We start from the raw sequence: 20053 nt of genomic DNA, 5'->3' as shown, positions 1-20053 counted from the left end.
CCAGACTCCACTGGTCAGGATGAAATCTCATTGATCTGTTGAAAAACTCAGGTATGCAGGTTTTGTGACAAAATCTCCAGGCTCTCACAAAGTCAGGGAATAGACTATCACCTCTCATCCCCCCTGCCCATTCTTCCAGAAGCCTGGCAGTCACACCCATGAACTGCCTCTGGCACCAAATAAAGCTCATTAACCAGCCATGACCCAGAGACTCATAAATAAATCTTGAAAGAGATCAACAAGTTGCAGAAAGGCTTCCGGATCCTGCGCCAGGCTGTCATCCAGGGCACCCAGAATCACCATCAGTTAACAATTTAACGCCAGCTGTATTTCTCCCAAATTCAAATGCAGCCATAAGACACGTCAAACTCTATACCACTGATAAACCATGAGTAGCACACCACATTGGATGGGATGTAAAGTAGAAGGCAATCAACCTCGATTAGGAAAATATAATCGCACAAGGCTTAATTTACACAACATTTTAGCAATCTCTTCCACAAGGGCTTAATGGTTCCATGGTGAAATACAACAATATCCACACACCTTCTTCGAAGGAAATACTTTTTGATCATTTTTTAGCAAATTACAACAAGCAATATAAAATAGATTATTCAGGGACTGCTATAGGGGCAGGCTTGGGGATGTTTGGGAAAATTGGAAATAATGGTGGTGGGATTGGTTGGAATATTGAATGTAATTAAATCATGAACAACTTTAAAAAAATTCAGTGATCTATGTTAGGCAGGGCACTCGTTTTGTAAAACTTCTTATATGTGTTTAAAATTCACAGATAGTATTTCTATCTAATCAACTATTTCCTTTTGTACAGTTGGCTTCAATAACCTATAAAAATCAATCTTTTGGGGACCAGAGACATAGCATAGAAGATTCCTGGGGCTGGGGAGATAATACAGTGGGTAGAGCACTTTGCCTTACACACGATCAACCTGGGTTCGATCCCTAGCATCACGTATGTTCCCCTGAGCACCACCAGGAGTAATTCCTGAGTACAGAGCAAGGAGTCTCCTGTGAGTACCACCAGGTGTGACCCAAAACCAAAAACAAAAGAAAAAAAGTTAAGAAGTTTTCCTGGTTTGATTCCTGGCACCACATTATGGTCCCGTGAGCACCAACAGGTGTGATCCCTGAAAATAAAGCCAAAAGCACCACTGGGTGAGGCCCCAAACCCAAACCAAACAAAAGACAAGAACTAGTGCCCTCCTGCCCCCATGCAAAAAAAAAAGTTAATTTTATTGGGAAGGCATTTTATTCATCTCTCATTGGCTGGGTAATATAGCATTTTTTTTTTATTATACCATCTTTTCTTTGGGGTGGGGGGCGGGGTGTGACAGCTGGTGGAATGCAGGATTTCTTCCTGGCTCTGCAGTCAGGGATTACTTTTGCTGGGTTCAGGGCACCATATGGTTTGCTGGGAATTGAACCCAGATCGGTTGCATGCAAGGCAGATGCCGTAACTGTTGTACTATAGCTCCGGTTCCTCCTTAGACCTCCTGAAAATGATTCTGAGTATTAATTTCCCTTCATATTTTCTTCTAGAAGTCTACTATTTCTAGACTATTGCTACAGGAAGAAAACTACTAACTCCATCTGTTTCAAGAAGGACTCAGCATCTTTTCATTTCTTCCAATCATTTACGACATGTTAATCCCCAAATCTTAACATTTCCACCACACATCCCTTCCTAGTCTTAAAGCTAAAACTGACCAAACTTCACCCATAATCTAAAATGTAACAATAAATTGTTTCTTTCAAAAAATTAGTTTAACTATCTTATATTTTTCTTTATTTCAGTTATTCTATCATGTTCAAATTCCTGCTATTACTTTCTAAAGCATTTGTGAGTTGATCCTACATTTATTAAGCTTTCTCAGTGTCTTCCTGACATTCTCTTATCTCTTGTTAAATCCATTCATTTATGCATTCACTCCATTAATTTTTACTGAATTTCAGCAACTCCCAGGGCCCTTGGTGGGTGTTATAGAAGAGATAAACATACATATTTATTTTTCTCATCTCTCAATTTTTCAAATAAATCATTTTACCTGAAATGTTATAACTTCCAATTTCATATTATTATTAATCACCCACTTCACTGAAATAAACTTGTATTTCTGCCTTAAGGTTCTAGGCTTTACTTAATAAAAAAACAAAAATGAGGTAGAGAGAAATAAAATAAATATAGAATATTTCTAAGTTTATCATGGATTTGGGACTGGAACTTTCAAAAAGCAAGTGACTTTTTGAATAATTTTTCTAAATAATCCAGAATGCCACGGTCCATAAGACTGTAAAAGTGGAAGCCAAGCTTTCAAAAACTGCCACAAATCTACTTTAGCAGTTAAAATGTCATTCTGAAAAGGGTAATTTAGAGTGACATGCCAAATCCATACCACAATTTTCTAGGATCATAGAATATACAAGAATAGCTTCTTAATGGGAAACTGTAATCTCTGTACAAGGTCAGGTGACTAGCAGAGAACAATGGTGTGGGCAATTTTGGTGTTTGTAATGAGGCTCAATGGGTTTAGTATTATTTTGTCCCATCTCGATGGCTAAGTCTTTTTAATTACGCTACAGAAAGCACAATAAAGAGACATTACAACTCCCACCTGGTGATTTTCCTTGAATGTCTGAATTAATAACTCTTTCAATTTCTTCTTTCTTTCTTTTGCCATTTTTTCTTCATCCAGCTGAATATGAACATTTTGAAACATGTATTTTTCTGGAGGTTTTGAAGAACGTTCTTCTTGCTTTTTCTTCTCTCTATTAGTAACAATGTAAAAATGACATCTATGAACAACAGACTTAACAATGAGTAATTACAAAATACTATAAATAATGGCTTCATTCATTTTTCTATACTACATAAAACAATGAGATGATTTTTTAGGTTTATTTCTTTATAAAATGCAAACTAAGTAAAATAAATTATAAAGTACTTTGGAAAGGTAGAAAGCCCTGTAGGAACTTCAGTAATTTTCACTCAGTTTAACATTGAACAATACTGGGGCCAGAGCAATAGTCCAGCAGGTAAGGTGGTTGCTTTGCAAGCAGCTGACCTGGGTTTGATCTCTGGCACCCTACAAGGTCCCCTGAGCTTGCCAGGAAAGTGATGCCTGAACCAAATCAAGAGTAAGTCCTGAGCACCACTGGGTGTGGTCCAAAAACCAAAACCAAACCAAAATAAAAACCAAAAAAATCCCAAGCTAAAAACAAAACAAAAGACAAAAACTCCAAACACTGAACAATACTGTGAGCAAAAATTGAGAGTTAACAGCTATGGGGTTTCTTTAATAGAGACCTAAATTTTTTCTCTTCTGATAAAGCAGTTTGGGGGAAACAAAGACCTTCAAGAAAAGAATGAATGATATTCTTTTTTTTTTCAGTGTGGTAAATGAGGTACATTTTTCCTTTTATTATTCATGCATCTATTCATCTATCCATCCCTCTATTCTGAATGAGATTATTACCACAAAGCTTTGATAAGGTTTCTGGGAAGAAAAGTAATAAAAATCATTAAACCATTGAGTAAGGAAAGAATGGAATTTTAAAAAGTCAAACAGTTGAAAAGAAAAATAAAACAGAACTTAATGACAAAAAAAAGGAAAAAGAAAAAGGGAAAAAAACCCTGCAAGCCTCCAGTGTGCTTCGGTGTTGGGTGACCCCAGGCAGGCCTACAGTGCTGAGGAAAACATATGAAACAGTTTAAGGCTTTACCTTGCCCTATCCAGAGCAAGGTTATAGAAATTCCAGACAATTGAAAAAGAAGAAAAGAAAAAGGACTACAGGCAGGTTCCTTTGTAGGTATTTGTTGTTTCTCTTACTAATAACTTTGTTCATCTTTAAGATTATAGCCATTATCCTTTTTTTTTCTCTTTTTTGATTTTTTTGGCCACACCCCATGATGCTCAGGGCTTACTCCTGACTCTGCATTCAGGGATCACTCCTGGTGGTGCTTAGGGGATCATTTGGGGTACCAGGGATTGAACCCTGATTGTTTGTGTGCAAGGAGTCTCCTGTGAGTACCACCAGGTGTGACCCAAAACCAAAAACAAAAGAAAAAAGTTAAGAAGTTTTCCTGGTTTGATTCCTGGCACCACATTATGGTCCCGTGAACACCAACAGGTGTGATCCCTGAAAATAAAGCCTGCTGCACTAACCCTCTTGTCCCTATCTTTTTTTAAAACAAAATTTGAGGGAAGGGCAGAGGCTGGACTATACCCTATAGCATTCAGGATTTGCTTCTTGCTCTGTGCTAAGGGGCTATTGCTGGCCTTTGAGCGCAATAATGGGGTGCTGCAGGCGGAACTTTACAAGAGAAAAATCATCCCATCCCATCAGAAAATAGAAATAAAAAATGAACAAAAACTTCCTCAAAGAAGAAATACAAATGGCCAAAGGCACATGAACAAATGCTCTACATCACAAATCAGGGAGATGCAAATTAAAACAACAAGGGGATATCATCTCAAGCCACAGAGACTGGCATACAACACAAAGAACAACTACTGCTGGCGCGGATACAGAGAGAAAGGGGCTCCCATTCACCGATGATGGGAATGCCAACTGGTCCAGCTTTCTGCAAAATGATATGGAATTCCTCAAAAGACTAGATATTGAGCTTCCATGCAACCCAGCATACCACTTCCAGGAATATGCCCTGGCAGCCCAAAAACACACACCAGAAACACCATCTTCCATGTTCACTGCAGCACTATTCGCAATAGCCAGAATCTGGAAACAACCCGAGTGCCCGAGAACAGACGAGTGGATAAAGAAACGATGGTACATCTACACAATGCGATACTACACAGCCACGAGGAAAAAATTAAGTCATAAAATTCACTTATAAATGGATGGACATGGAGAGTATCACGCTGAGTGAAATGAGTCAGAAAGAGAGGGAGAGACACAGAATGATTACACTCATTTGTGGGATATAAGAACAAAGAGTATGAGACTATTGCCCCAAAGCAGTAGAAACAAGGGCCAGGAGGATTGGTCCAAGTTGGAAGCGGACCACAAATTTGGGGTTGGGGGTGGAGGATATGACAGTGATGACCACCATGACCACCATAGTTGGAAACTGGACAAGAAAGAACTGAGCGCTGAAAGTAGGTAAAAGGTTATACCTGATAACCTTTCAGCATCTGTATTGCAAACCATAATGCCCAATAGGAAAGAGAGAAAAAGAGCGAGAAAGAGAGAGAAAGAAAGTGCCTGCCATAAAGGCAGGCTGGGCAGGGAACCAGAGTAGGGTTGGTGGTAGGAGGGAAACCAGGGACACTGGTGGTGGGAAATGTACACTGGTGAAGGGATGGGGGTTGGAACATTGTAAGACTGAAGCCCAATCCTGAACAACTTTGTAACTGTGCATCTCAACAATGATTCAATAATAAAATAAAAATGTACTCATTTTAAAAAATGGGGTGCTGGAAATTGAACCTGGGTTGGCCATAGGCAAGGCAAATGTGCTACCCACTGTACTATCTCTCTGGCCCAGCCATTATCCACTTATCAGACTACTACAGTGCTTATGTGTATAAAATGTATATACTATACATGATGTATCAGAGGTGGTAGCAGGGTTCAGGACCACAAAACAGCTGTAAAAATTAAGTTAAGAACATTTAGTCTTTCTGAATTTCACTTTACAGTTGCAAGAGGAATACAAGGGTACTCCAGAGATAACATTAATTCTTACATATCATGGGTGGGGAGAGGTTACACATACTCTATCTTATCTGTGCTGTTAACCATCACTTGACTAAGATGGCATATCCAATTTGAAGAGATAATTTTTCTCTTTGCACTTAATCTCCTAGAGGAGATGCAGTGAAACTGCAACGAAGCAGATTTACGAGTTTACAAGTAAGCTAAAATGCCTCGACCAAAAATAAAATTGTATTTACTTTTTTTTCAAATTTAAAAATACTATAACAGTATTATAGTTTGTGGAGATAAGTAAATTATAGTGTATAGTAGAAATACAGCCCTAATATCGTACATCATTTTTTTTTTTTTGCAGGTAGGGGGGGAAGCCACACCCAGTGGTGCTCAGGGTTTACTCTGGGCTTTGTGCTCAGGAATCACTCCTGATTGGCTCGGGGGACCTTATGGGGTTCCAGAGATGGAAGTCTGGTTGGCTGTGTGCAAGGCAAGCAGCCTACCTACTGTACCATTACTACGGTCTCCCAATTTTTTAAAAAAGGTAACCTGCTTAAAGTATTAAAGTATTACCTGCTCACTGTAAAAAACTGCAATGTACATGGCACGTGTATTTCTACCCAGAAGATACTAACCAGTGCTGTTTTATCAGTGTTATTTCTTTGTATAAATACTATCTATTCATATCTCCATTACAAATACTACTGCTTAAATTATCTTTGTGCTTTCTAATCATTTAATGTCCGTTTCATAGAAATTTTCAGGTTAACTGTTAATCTCATTTCTATGTTCCTGTTTATTGCCAAATTGTTTTCTGAAACACATCAGTGCATCCACCTAGAAGAATAGCACGTTAACTGTCTCATTATATCCAATGAATAAGATTTCAACTTTTAAAAGAAACAGGCTGTCAGCGAACATTTGTTGAAGGCCACTGTGCGCAGAGCAAACTGCTACTATCCAATGCTACTTGTTTTCACAATGTATTTTAGGTCAGCCTAGATTTTTCAGGACTTGAGAGCAATCTGAAAAGCAAGGTTGACCTTAGCAAGAACTTGCTAAAACACTGGTGATTGCCTTCTGGAAGGAAAAGCGACTGGAGGAGGCCCGAGCCTGGCACTTGAAAGAGCGAAGCGTGTGTCCACTGCAGAGCTATTTTAAATTGGGTAGAATAAGAGCAATCAAGAACACAGGGGTGCAAAGCTGTGGGAGGCTGATGGGGTAGAGGGGATTATCTAGTAGGTCTTTCTGGTCTCTCAGTTTGAGTGTTCCACCACTTCAGTCACGTTGTTTCAAGGCTTTTGCAGCTTATACATCAATAGTCTCAGAATAAATACATCAGATTCTTCTTCTGTGAAGAAGAAGAAACTCATTTTTTGCATGAGGATACATAATAGTAGTACATCCTGTGAGAGCTGTTTTGATTTTCCTATTATGTCATCTATTCTTTCTCTTTATCAGTAGCAGTAAGGCAAGGATGGCTTTCCTTAACAGAAAATAAGATGCTGATACAATTCAGCGACATGCATAAGGGAACATGCCCAGCATTTCAAGTGTTCAGGTAACCAGAGAAATGCAAACCAATTAATATATTACTATTAAATGTGCAAATACATTGAGAATGAAGCTACTCTTCAATGCTGAGGAGGGTGGGGCAAACTGGCCCCCTGCCAGTGACCATGTAAATATGTACAGTCCATTTGGAAAGCAATTTGGCAATGTTTCAAGAATCAGAAAAAGAGGAAACCATTTAACTCCAAAATTATACTCCTAAGAATACAATGGAAAATGTGTTGGAAATGGACAAGTTGTCTGCATAAGGATACTCACTGTACTAGGGGTGGAAAATTTTAAATGGGACTGGAGAATTTGTACAGGGGGTATGGAACTTACTTGCCTTGCATGCAGCTGATCTGGGTTCGATTCCTGGCACCGCGTATGTTCCCCAAGAATGATCCCTGAGCACCACCAGGTTTGTCCCAGAACCAAAAAACAACCCCAAGATTGAAATAGCTAAAATAGCAGTAAGGGGCTTTAGATCATTACATAAACTGTGGTTTAAGAACTCAAGAGAAGGGGCTGGAGCGACAGCACAACAGGTAGGGTGTTTCCCTTGCATGTGGCCAACCCAGGTTCAAGTCCCAGCATCCCATATGGTCCCCCGAGCACTGCCAGGAATAATGCCTGAGTGCATGAGCTAGGAGTAACCCCTGTGCTTCACTGGGTGTGATCGAAAAAGGAAAAAAAACAAAAAAGAACTCAAGAGAGTAATATACAGCTTCAAGGACCCACAGTAATGTGTTAATTAAATTAAGCAGAATAACACATGAAATGTATTTTATGGTTACAACTAAGTTTATCAAGAGGCCATGATCAGGAGAAAACATGGCAAGATGAAGATAGGTAATTTAAGATGGTGGAACGGCTGGTGACTTGCGTTTTGTTTTTGAAACCGTTGTTCATTAATTTTTTTTTAAATTTTAATGGCTTTTGAAAATGCTTTTAAAAATTCTACACTGCTGATCACCACAGGCTTACAATTTCCATGCTTCCTCAACAGTGACTCTCCTCTCAATGATCTCCCTCCGCAGCTTTACCATCTCCCTTCGAATTTCTTCCTCCTCTTTCTTGGCTTCCAGAGCCTTCCTTTTCTTCTCTTCTTGTACCAGATACTGAGCCTCTAGAAATGCTGATTTTTTCAGGTTCCTTTCAATTCGCTGGCGCTCCAGTTTTTTTTCACGTCTTAAGCGATTTTCTTTTACCTAAAGAAAGGTGAAATGGAGCCTTTCAAGTTAAACAGGATATATAAAACCTTGGAACAATTCTGAAGTTCAGAATACACTCAGTTTGAAACTTGAGAGCCCAGAACTGCGCAGTTTACTTATGAAGTAGGGGAAATCTATTGTTTACTGGCTAAGGGCAAACAGAAGATTTTTTATAAAGTCAGGGGGGATCATTATCAAATAATTTGGGAACAATCTACATCAGAAAGCCGAGAATCTAATAAGTCAGGTTCCAAGTTCTTGAGTTTTAACTTGGTAATGATTTTGAACAAAAGTTCAAAAATTTCAAAAATGAACCCTGCTGCTTTGTACGTAGGCCCTGTCTTCATCCTATAATTTAAGAATAATTATCTTTGTTGGAGACTACTTTGTGAAGTACAGAACAGTGATTTATTGCTTTCAGGAACAGTACATCCCTTTATTCATTTCTAAAACTATTTCAACTTGTATTTCAGGATCAAGTATTTGGCAGTAAAAATATGAACTTTAGTATTTCTGAATAAGAACTTTTCCCCCCAAACCTCTAGGGGCTTGATTAGCTGTGAATTAAGTGATCCTTACCCCACTGCCTTAATCCACTTGCCCTTTCTGTACTCTCCAATTCTAAGAATTTCACACAATGATGTTCTCTTATCCCCGCCCCCCCCCCCGCCCTTTGTCATAAATTCAAACCACCATCATTTTTCTACCATTTTGTCTAAAATTCTCAGTGCTGTTTAGGCCGTCCTTAATGATTTAAAGCAACCAGAAATTCAGTGTTAAGAAAAGGTAGTGCAGGGGCTGGAGCGATAGCACAGTGGGAAGGGCGTTTGCCTTGTGCGCAGCCATCATGGCCAACACAGGTTCCATTCCCAGCATCCCATATGGTCCCCCAAGCACCGCCAGGAGTGATTCCTGAGCGCATGAGCCAGGAGTAACCCCTAAGCATCGCCGGGTGTGACCCAAAAAGCAAAAAAAAAAAAAAAAAAAAAAAGAAAGAAAAGGTAGTGCACACACAGACAGACAATCCTTGTTCAGTCTGAATTCTGAACATGTGACAAAACTTGGGTGATTCTCTTTTCCTGAAACTCCTCTACAAAGCCTTGGGATGTATCTTTTTCCTATAACCTACTATTCCCTTTGAAAAGCAAGTTCCCATATGCCTTTCTAATTCAAACAGCTGAACTAGATTTAATTCAGATCTGTTCTCCCTTTCAAATTATAATCACAAAATGAGTCATTTTTTCAGTTGTCTAGAAAGAATTATTATAATATTCATCAGAATATTCATGATATTAATATATTGATGTCACAATTCAAAAACCAAATTCAAGCAACACCAAATAAACATATTTATAATAGGAAGTTCCACGTCCAAACTAATGTCTAGCTCAACACTCTGTTGGTCAAAATTAATTATTCCTTTTTGGCTTTCTTATATAATTTCTCATTCTCAGTTTATGAATATTATTTTTCTTCTGAAGCTCTTGTATTTTATTTTTGTTCTTTCAAACCAAATCACAGATGGCACTCCTTTTCATAATAAAGCCTAAGTCTTTATTTAAGTATATTAAATGTGTTACACAAAGATTGCTTCCTGTTATCCATTTTAATTTTGTTTTCCCTCCCACCTGCTTATGTCTCATCTCCATGGTAAGACGAGGATCCTTCTGCTGCTTCTGGTCTTGGTTTTCCTTCATTCGAAGATCATCCAACACCCCAGAATCCACCACATCTTTATGGAGCAGATGATCTATAAATTTTTTAACAGTGTCCCCTTCCTCTTCTTCCTCCAAATAGTCACATAAATCTGAGAGAAACAGAACAACCACAACAAAATTAGTGTGTTAGAATTTAAGATTCATGTCTATGTCTATAGAAATAATACGGGTACAATTAAAAATAATACTAAGCTGTGGGTGTAAAATAGTGCCAATTTGAATGAGTATTGCCCCTGCAATTATTATCTTCAACTGTGAATAAACGCTACTTTTAATAACCTCTACTTTTGAGATACTGTCTCCACCAAAGCCAATAAAGAACCCTTCCCTTCTAAATATCTATATCCTTGAGAAGCCCACTGCTGCTGTTTTTTCTTTTTCTTTTTCTGAAAATACATTAAACATAACTTTTTCTGAAGATACATAACTGACATCCAACTATCACATTAGCTTATGATGCACATGTCAGCCCCAAGAGGGTTCTCTCATCAATTTATAGTCTCTTTTTTCCTATGCTTCTCCATGCCAGATCATCAGAAATCTCCTTCCAGTCAACATCATTGTCATTGTCCTCCCGTTGTTCATCGATTTGCTCTAGCGGGCCCAGTAACAATTGTGAAACTTGTTATTGAGTTTGGCATATCGAATACGTCGTGGGTAGCTTGCCAGGCTTTGCCATGCAGGCGAGATAGTCTGGGTAGCTTGCCAGGCTCTCCTAGAGGGGTGGAGGAATCAAACTCGGGTCGGCCGTTTCGTGCAAGGCTACCCGCTGTGCTATCACTCCACCCCATAGATTGGCTTATGAATTTTATGTCAATTAATTGAAACATATATGAGGTATACTTTCTTTGGTTAAAATTCTTCCACTTTGTATAATTATTTTGAAACTCACCCGTGCTGTTATATCAATCACTGTATCACTGTATCATGTTATCCCGTTGTCCATCAATTTACTTGAGCGGGCGCCAGTAATGTCTCCACTTGTCCCAGCCCTGAGATTTTAGCAGCCTCTCCTTACTCGTTTTTCCCAATGCTGCTGTATTGGAGGCTTTTTCAGGGTCAGGGGAATGAGGCCTGTTATTGTTTCTGTTTTTGGCATGTCAAATACACCACGGGTAGCTTGCCAGGCTCTGCCTTGCGGACAGGATACTCCTGGTAGCTTGCAGGGTTCTCTGAGAACTATTATTATTTTATCAATAGTTTAATTTTCTATTAAATATTTATATTGAGATACTGGGATTTACGAAATTTTTTGTTTTGTTTTGTTTAGGTGTCACAACTGGCAATTTACCAAAAAAAATGAATCTAGAAAGAATTATTAGAATATTCATCAGAATATTCATGAATATACTGATGTCACAATTCAAAAACCAAATTCAAGCAACGTCAAGTATTTACACCTGGATTTACAGAACTGTTAATCATATTTTTCTTGCACACATCATTAGAATACACACCCATCAGCAGAGAGTTTCATGCCGCCAGTTTACCAAGGACCCCTCCCCTTCCCCCTTCAATGTAAGTTCAGACTTGTAAACAAAACCTTTAGTTCTGGGGCTGGAGTTATAGCACAGAAGGTAGGGCGTTTGCCTTGCACACAGCCATCCCAGGTTCAATCCCCAGCATCCCATATGGTCCCCTGAGCGCTGCCAGAAATACTTCCTGAGTGCAGAGCCAGGATAAATCTTTAGTTCTGAGACTGACCATTTTTTGTCTCCAGTGCTTCTTCTTTATCCCATATATGGGAGATCTCTCTCTCTCTCTCTCTCTCTCTCTCTCTCTCTCTCTCTCTCTCTCTCGTAAATCAATGGTAAGCTGATAAAGTAAATTTTTTTCTGCCACAGAGGCGGGGGGGATGTGGTGGGGGTGGTGGGATGGATGCTGGGAACATTGGTAGTGGAGAATTGGCAATGGTGGAGGGATAGGTACTCGATCATATGACTGAAATGTAAGCATGAAAGTTTGTAAGTCTGTAATTGTATCTCACAGTGATTCATTTAAAAATTTTTAAAAAACTACATCTTTCTTTTTTTAGAGGTACATAAATTTGAAAAACGTTATGAATAATTTTGTGCCTAATACATTTCAAAATTTACAGGGTAAACTGATAAGTCCTACAAATGTACAATTTTAGTAAGAGTGAAGAGAATAAAGAAAACTTTATTTATTTAGTGCTTTTTGGGTCACACCTGGCATTGCACAGGGGTTACTTCTGGTTCTGCGCTCAGGAATTACTCCTGGTGGTGCTCAGGGAACCATATGTGATGCTGGGAATCGAACCTGGGTTGGCCATGTGCAAGGCAAACGCCCTAGCCGCTGTGCTCTTGCTCCAGCCTCCAAATAAAAAAAAACTTTAAGGGGAAATCTGAATAGGCTTAATAAAAGCATAAAAGTGTGTTTTTATCATATGAAAGGGGATATTTATTATATTGTAAATATTAAGTATCTGCAGTAATAAGCAAAAGATAATAAAAAATCTATGGATGCAAAAAACTGATCAGACATAGAATAATCACTAGAAATAAAATTATAATTCATTATTGAAAATTTATAAAATCCCTTTGTAAGCTAGGAGTTAACATTCCTTTCTTAATCTAGTAGAGGGTAACTATAAGTACTAGACTTATAGTTATATTTACAGTGAGTGCCATACTCAATGTCATGTGCTGCAAAGTTTGTTGTGTTTGAAGATCCTGTAACACTTCTGGCTTGGGCTTTTAACTTCCAAATTTGTGAAGTTAAGCTTTCCTGTACAGAAAGCTCTGTATTGCTCCTTCCAATCTGAAGGGTAATCTAGCGCTGTATTTTTGGTGAGGCGTTCATTTCATTGAACTTCTGTCCCACATCCTCCCACTCTCCTCTGGGTCATAGAGTCTGTTTAATAGATCTGCTGTGAATTTCTGGTTGTTGTTTTTGGATTACACCAGCAAAGCTCAGAGCTTACTCTGGTTTTGCGTTCAAGGATTACTCCTGGAGGAGCTTTAGGCAACCATATGGGATAACAGGGATCTAATCTGGGGTGACCCCGTGCAAGGCAAGGCTCTACCCACTGAACTATTGTTTTGGCGCCAATCTCCTAAGAAACTTGGCTTTATATGTAAGTTCCTTTTCTAAGCATAATGTGTCCTGGAATTTGCTAGTTGAGTCTATTTTCACTGGAACCCTCTGGGCCTCTTGTATTTGGTTGCCTGTATTCCTCAACTCCAGGAAATTCTTATCTGTTATTTCTTTAATTATTGGCTCTTTGGTTCTTCATCAAATTCACCTTCCTATTCCTTAGGCACTCCAAAGATTCTTATATTGTTCCTCTTGAACTCATCCTATAGTTCTCTGGTATGCTGTTCATTTCTTTTCAGGCATTTTTTTCCCATCTTCTGTTATTTTTCTAGAGTTTTCCCTCCTTTTCCTCTTTGGAGCTCCTTAGTCTTTATTTCAGCTACTATTATTTTGCTGCTCACATCTTCTATTGATGTTTTTTTCTTTACATCACTTACCACACTGTTCATTTCTGTCATTTTTGATTATAGTTTTCTCATTTTGGCTCTCACACTTTCCTATGCTTTGCGGACTACCTGTGCCATCATTTCTTCGAGCTCATTCAACATCCTCACCACGGTGTTACTGCAGTCATTCTCTGAGGGGTTACAGAGCTGGCTAGTGTTGGTGGAGTCTTCCTTCTTCTTAGCTTTGCTCACTAAACTTGGTGGGCTTCAACGCATCTTCCCCACTGGGTTGGCTGTGTTACTGCTTTGCTGAGGGTGGATGGTACCCCTGGGAAGCTGAGGAACTGGGTTGGGAGTTGCTCTTCTCCTTCGCTGACCTCCTTTCCTATGTCCAGTGACAGGAGTCTAACCGAGAGCAATGTGAGATGTGATTCACAGAGCCACATGTGCAGCTGGGCCTGTTGACTTGGTGATGGAGCTGGGGTGTGTGGGCGAGCACCCTCCCTGCTGAATATTCTCGCCAGTTCCAGTATGATTATCTTTTACTGCTTTTGTACTAGAAAGTTTAAGCTATTTATAGTTAATATAATTACTGGTAAGACATGATTTAGATTGGTCATTCTGGTATCTGTTTTCTATTGTCAGGTAAATCGCCTTTGTCAGGTTGAGGAATTTACCAGTTTGTAAAAGTTTTTTTTTTTTTCACATCAGAAATCAATGATAGACTTTGTCAAGAGCTTTATTTTTGTTTCTGAAAATAACACTGAATTAACCATACACTAACAGTTTTGTAAAGATCATTTTAAGAGCTACATATTTTTCTTCAAGGCTTCAATTGAAAAACATCATAATACTCTTTACAACTAGTACTTTACAAGCTCTTAGTATGATCAATACTAGTTATAGTTCTTCATTTAGATAGTAATAGCGAATCAAGGTAAAAGGATATAACTAGATCTAGTAGGGCAAAGGAAGGAAAGCAACAGTTTCAACATTCCACATATCACTTAATCACTTAAGGGTGATTAGAGGTCGCCCCAAAAGCCTCTATCCCTCTCAGAAAGACTGGCAAGCTACCGAGAGTATTCCGCCCGCACGGAAGAGCCTGGCAAGCTATCCGCTGTGTATTCGATATGCCAAAACCAGTAACTACAACTGGTCTCATTCCACATATTATTCAGAACAAATGTGAAATACTGAAATTTTGCACCAAAACACCGACAATAAACTAAAAAATACGAGGTGCTCAAATCTGGCAGGCAAAATGAAGGTTCTACTCACAATCTAATCTAAAGAACTGTTGTGAGTACTAGTACTATTTAATTTAGGAACACTGAGGTATATGAAGAATCAGCCATGATTCCACACAAAAATAAAAAGACGTTATTAGAGGCATGCATGGTACTATTTTCTGTTGCACTAAAGGGTAAAAGACAACAACCACAAAATCCTGATTCTCTTAATGAAAGAACAATTCTATGAAGATGAGTCTCCCAACTGAGTGGGCTCCTCCCCAGAGGGTGGGATCCCTGTCCACCTCAGGTTAGGAACTGGAACTGGAACGGGGCTGAGCAAGAGGCGATAAGGCGACATGATCTGGAAGGAGTCCAATACCTCTAAGAGCTCATGAGTTTGTGATTCCCAAGTTGGGACTTCTGCAGAGCTGTGAAGAAGGAGAGTGTTGAGAGGATGCTAGCAGGGGGGGCTGAGTCATGCGTGAGCTGCTGCCACCACCATCTCCACACCTGATGCCTCTCTGGCTCAAGGCAAAAACTTCAAACTCCGGGCACACAGAGGAAAACTTAACTTGTATGATACCAGCTTTGATCCAAATAATAGCCTTCCTTATAAATGATACATTTGTAAATATAAAAATGCTGTATGATTGTTTAAGTGTAGTATCTGTCAAAAGAGTCACGCAGCAATACTTGGGAAGAGGTGCCTTTTTGTTTTGTTTTGTTTGGGGGCCATACTCTGTGGCAGCAGTGCTTACTCCCTGGCAGTCCTAAGGGGGCCATATGTGGAGCTGGTTATCAAACTGGGATGAGCCATGCATAAGATCTTGACCCCTGTGCTTTTTCTGGCCCATGGAAGAAGTGATTATAAACTGCACTCCTTACTATTAAAACTCCTACTAGAATTACGTATGATAGAGTATCTTAATATTTTTTTCTTTTTGGTTCACACCCAGCGATGCTCAGGGGTTACTCCCAGCTCTGCATTCAAGAATCACTCCTGGCGGAACATTTGGGATGTTGGGAATTGAACCCGGGTTGGCTGAGTGAGTGTAAGGAAAACGCTCTACCCACTTTGCTATCGTTCCATTCTGTATCTTAATTTTTTTAAAGTCAATACATTAAGTAGATGAGAATTTAAATTGAATTATGAAAAATTAATTCAATTATAAAATTAAGCAAAATACTTAAAAGTCGTAATTTTTTATTCAATGCAAAAAAACTTCTTGGAAAAGGATATTACTAAAACAGGTAAGTTCTGTGTTCGCTTCGGCAGCACATGTAATAAACTAAAATAGGTCTGTTCTTACCATCAAACCTGTCATATTTCAAATGGTGATGTGTTTCTAGTACAGGAGGGACACTCGGCACAGTAGTTTCTGCATCATCTTCTCCATCACTTGCCAGTTCCTGTTGAAGTCTGATGTCCAACCAGTCATTGACCAGCTCCTGAGCTATCAAAAAACCAAAAACATCTTATTTATATTTCAGTTACAGAAATATTTTAGGACAGAGGTATGATGGCTGGGTACATCAAAGTCTTGATGTTAATGCTATCATAAACACGGGACTTTAGCTGCAATAACTGAATTTTAAAAATCTGGCACCAAATTTCAGTTACATTGAAAATGAAATTACTTGTACAGAGTCTTAATATAATTCCAGGTTATTTGACTTTTCCTTTGAATGCATGGCAAGTTCCAGGATGGTTATGGGCAAAAATATGACAAATTTTAGAGGATCCACTCTACTACGTTAAAATTGACTAAAAGGGGCTGAGAATAGAGGCAAGAGATACCATTCAGGAGACAAACACAATAATCCAGGACAGAAAGAAGGTGTCCTGAATCTGGAATGGAGGTTAAAAATAATCAGACTCTAGAGTTTCTGGGGAAAGAAGATAGGATTTGCTAAAGGATAGACATGACATGTGAGTGAAAGAAATCTACAAGGTTTTGGCCTAAGCAGCTACAAGGGCGGAAAAGCCATTTACCAAGAAAGGCAGGGCCACGAGGGAGGGCTGCTACTCTCGAAGTAGATCAGCAGTCAGTTTTAGGCATACCTTTTGAGCCATCCAAATAGTGGTGTCAAACAGTATTGGCTGAAGCATTCACAGTTTCAGGGGGGGATGAGTGTTGCACATATAAACATGGTATTTAAAGCCTTAAAGATGGATGAGAGTGGGGCCTCACAGATGGGGGTGGAGCTGGCCCTTTCCTCCCCACCCCAATGAGACCCACGAATGGCCTCTCTGGCTCCTGGTCAAGCTGCTTAATGGCCATAATCCCAGAGAATCGGAAACAAATCTGGAAACCCGGTGGTTTTTGGCAGAAATGCATCCGGACCCCGCAGAAGGTTACTGTCGCTGGGCCATTCTGGGGGGAAAGGGTGCTGTCCCTCTGCCTGCTCCCTCTAGGTGGCTCGGTGGCTGCCATCCTCCAGAGACCACTGGACAGTCAGGTTTGGGCCTGCAGTGATGAGACATGCAGGGCCTCACAGGATGGGGGTGGAGCCGGCCCTTTCCTCCCCGTCCCAACGAGACCCCGAGTCCACTGCCCACTAACAGCTTTTCTGGTTCCTGATCAAGCTACTTAATGGCCATGATCCAAGAGACTCAGGAACAAATCTCAGAACCCAGCAGGTTTTGGCAGAAATCCCTCTAGATTTAATTGTTAAAATTTCGGAATTTTAAAATCAATGGCCCTACTGCAGCCACGCAACATCATATGTTATTCATAACCAGCAATAGAAAACAAATTGTCTACTGTTGCCTTTTCAGCAGATCTGAGTGTTGGGATAAAATCCCAAATAATAATGGTGGGTCTGGTGTCAAAATATTGAATGTAATCAAAGTAGAGAGAGAGTAATGTGAAAATCATCTGCCCCACAGGTAGGGGGAGGGTTTAGAATAGGGGTATACTGGGGTTTTTGGTGGTGGAGAATGGTCACTGGTAAAGGTACAGGTGTTTCATTGTACGACTGAGACTTAAACCCAAAAGCTTTGTAACTCCTCTCATGGTGATTCAATAAATACAATTATAAAAAATGAAAAAAAAAAGATGGAGTTCATGCCCAATTCAATCAGCTAATCAGTGGCTGAATAAATAGCAGTATTCCTACATTAAAAAAAAAGTAGATGAGATTACCAAAAAAGAAAGGTAGACAGAAAAGGGTTGAAGAGAGAAGAACCAAGAAAGGAAATTAGGAATGAGAAGCCATAGAGTTAGAAGGAAAATTAAGGGTATAATATCTTGAAAGCCAGGTTTCATTTCTTTTCCTTTTCAGTGATATTTAAAAAAATCATCTTAAGCATACAGGTGAGAAAGAAAGTGCATGAAACTATATTTAGCATTACCGTTAACATTATTATTTTCAGTATCAAATGATTCTATGTAGAACATGGGCACTCAAAAGAAAAATGTGCCTTTTTTTCATTGTCAATGCTATTGTGGTTATTGCATGTCTTGTAGGAAATGGACTATTTCTACATATTAAATGATGCAAGAAGGCATTTAACATAGGTACAAATACAGGATATATAAAATAGTTAAAAATATATCAGGGTAGCATGCCGGCAAAAATTCTACCAGCTTTCAGAGGAAGCAGAAGTAGATATTTATTGATTAAACCTATATATGACAATTCAGATATTTTTATGTAGAGTAATTCATATGAGAAGAATTCACATAAACTAAATGCCATTCATCAGAAAATAGTGGTTTACTATTGAGAGACTCAAAAGGAAAAGAAAAATAACTTCCTTTGGAGGGTTCAATTATAGAAACACCTAATGTTGGATGAGAGGATCCAAGACTGCCTTAGAAAAGACTTACTCAACACACCCACATTCCACCAGCTGCCACACAAGCTCACCTATCAGCTCAGCCTCAGAGACTCATGATGAAATCTCGAATGAGATCACCTAGCCGCAAAAACTTCTTGGCTACACCAGTCCCTGGTTGAGACCTCTGGGGCGACCCCAAGAGGTGGTGGGCCAAGTTCCCACCTTGCCGAAGCCCAGCAGCTCCACTCACGCTCTACAGCTGCAAGCCATGCCTACTGGCGTCCTGAAGCCACACCCACATTCCACCACCGCCACCAGGTTAGCTCACTGTCCAGTGAGATATTCTGGATTCCTTGGAGCGACATCTCCAAACCCTAGAGTACATTATCCCAGTAGGAGCTCACCAGATTGGATGGCAATGTAACACTGAAGCCAACTAGGCTCAATTAACAAAAACATTCCACAGAAGGTGCAGCTAGGAACGACAGCTTGGTAGACCCTCAGACAAGGCCTTTATGATATATATGATGGGGAGATATATCAATTATCACAAATTTTCCTTACTGAAGTATTTTTTGATGATTCCACTAGCCATTGTTTTGTAACAAGCAATGTAAAATGAGTTATTTTGGCTCTGCTATGGGAGCAGACTTGAAGGGTGGTTGGGAAAATGGGGACAATGGTGGAGGGAAGGTCACAGTGGTGGAGGGATTGGGGTTGGAAAATCAAATACCGTTAACAACTGTATCATGAACAACTTTGTAAAACACGGTTTTTAAATAAAGTAAAAAAAAAAAGACTTACTCAAGTTATGTTCCACAAAACTAGTTGTTTATAGAGCATTAGTGATATTTTATGAAGGGGAAAAAGGATATTATCCTTGAAAGTCATGTCCTTTTTATAGCAGCATTTTCTAATATGGACTACTAACAGGTTAAATAGGCACAATGTTTATTTAGCCCATTTTCCAAACTTTACAGTCTAGGAAGTTTAGGAAATGGGTAAGTAAACTTTATTTTTAATCGCAAGAAATCTCAGAAACCTTAATGGGCTAGAATTGAAAAAATTTGTCTTGTTACACTTCTGCTTAAAATCCTTAAGTGATGTTTCATCATACTCAGAATTAAATCTGGATATTTTTTCTCCTAGCCTTTATTTTTTTTATAATTTATTTATTTATTGAATAACTGTGGGAAAAGTTACAGAGCTTTCAGGTTTAGGTCTCAGTCATGTCAATATCAAACACATTTCCCTTTACCAATACTTATTTTTCACCATGAAGAACCCCAATAAACCCCCACCCCCCCACCCCTCCCAATGCCTGTGAGGCAGTTGAATTCTAGTTAACACTCTATCTACTTTGACTAGATTCATTGTTTCGATAAAAGATGCACCATTATTATTTAGAGTTTACCAC

The 20053-nt window shown here is 39.2% G+C and overlaps 1 protein-coding gene across 1 annotated transcript in view; it reads right to left on the bottom strand.

Annotated features, from left to right (window-relative positions):
• The window catches only part of CCDC191 (coiled-coil domain containing 191), a 94044-nt gene that overhangs the window by 63407 nt on the left and 10584 nt on the right, over nt 1-20053 (bottom strand). Inside the window, exons 4-7 of the mRNA XM_056109229.1 lie at nt 16163-16306; nt 10085-10263; nt 8230-8453; nt 2634-2787 (exon numbers count right to left, since the gene is read on the bottom strand). Coding sequence (XP_055965204.1) covers nt 2634-2787; nt 8230-8453; nt 10085-10263; nt 16163-16306 — 701 coding nt within the window. The remainder of the gene's footprint in view (nt 1-2633; nt 2788-8229; nt 8454-10084; nt 10264-16162; nt 16307-20053) is intronic.

This window comes from Sorex fumeus, unplaced genomic scaffold (assembly GCF_029834395.1).
Source record: "Sorex fumeus unplaced genomic scaffold, SorFum_2.1 ptg000265l, whole genome shotgun sequence".
Classification (NCBI taxonomy): Eukaryota; Metazoa; Chordata; class Mammalia; order Eulipotyphla; family Soricidae; genus Sorex; species Sorex fumeus.
The sequence above is the reverse complement of the archived record's forward strand: the minus strand, read 5'-3'. Positions and strand labels throughout refer to the sequence as shown.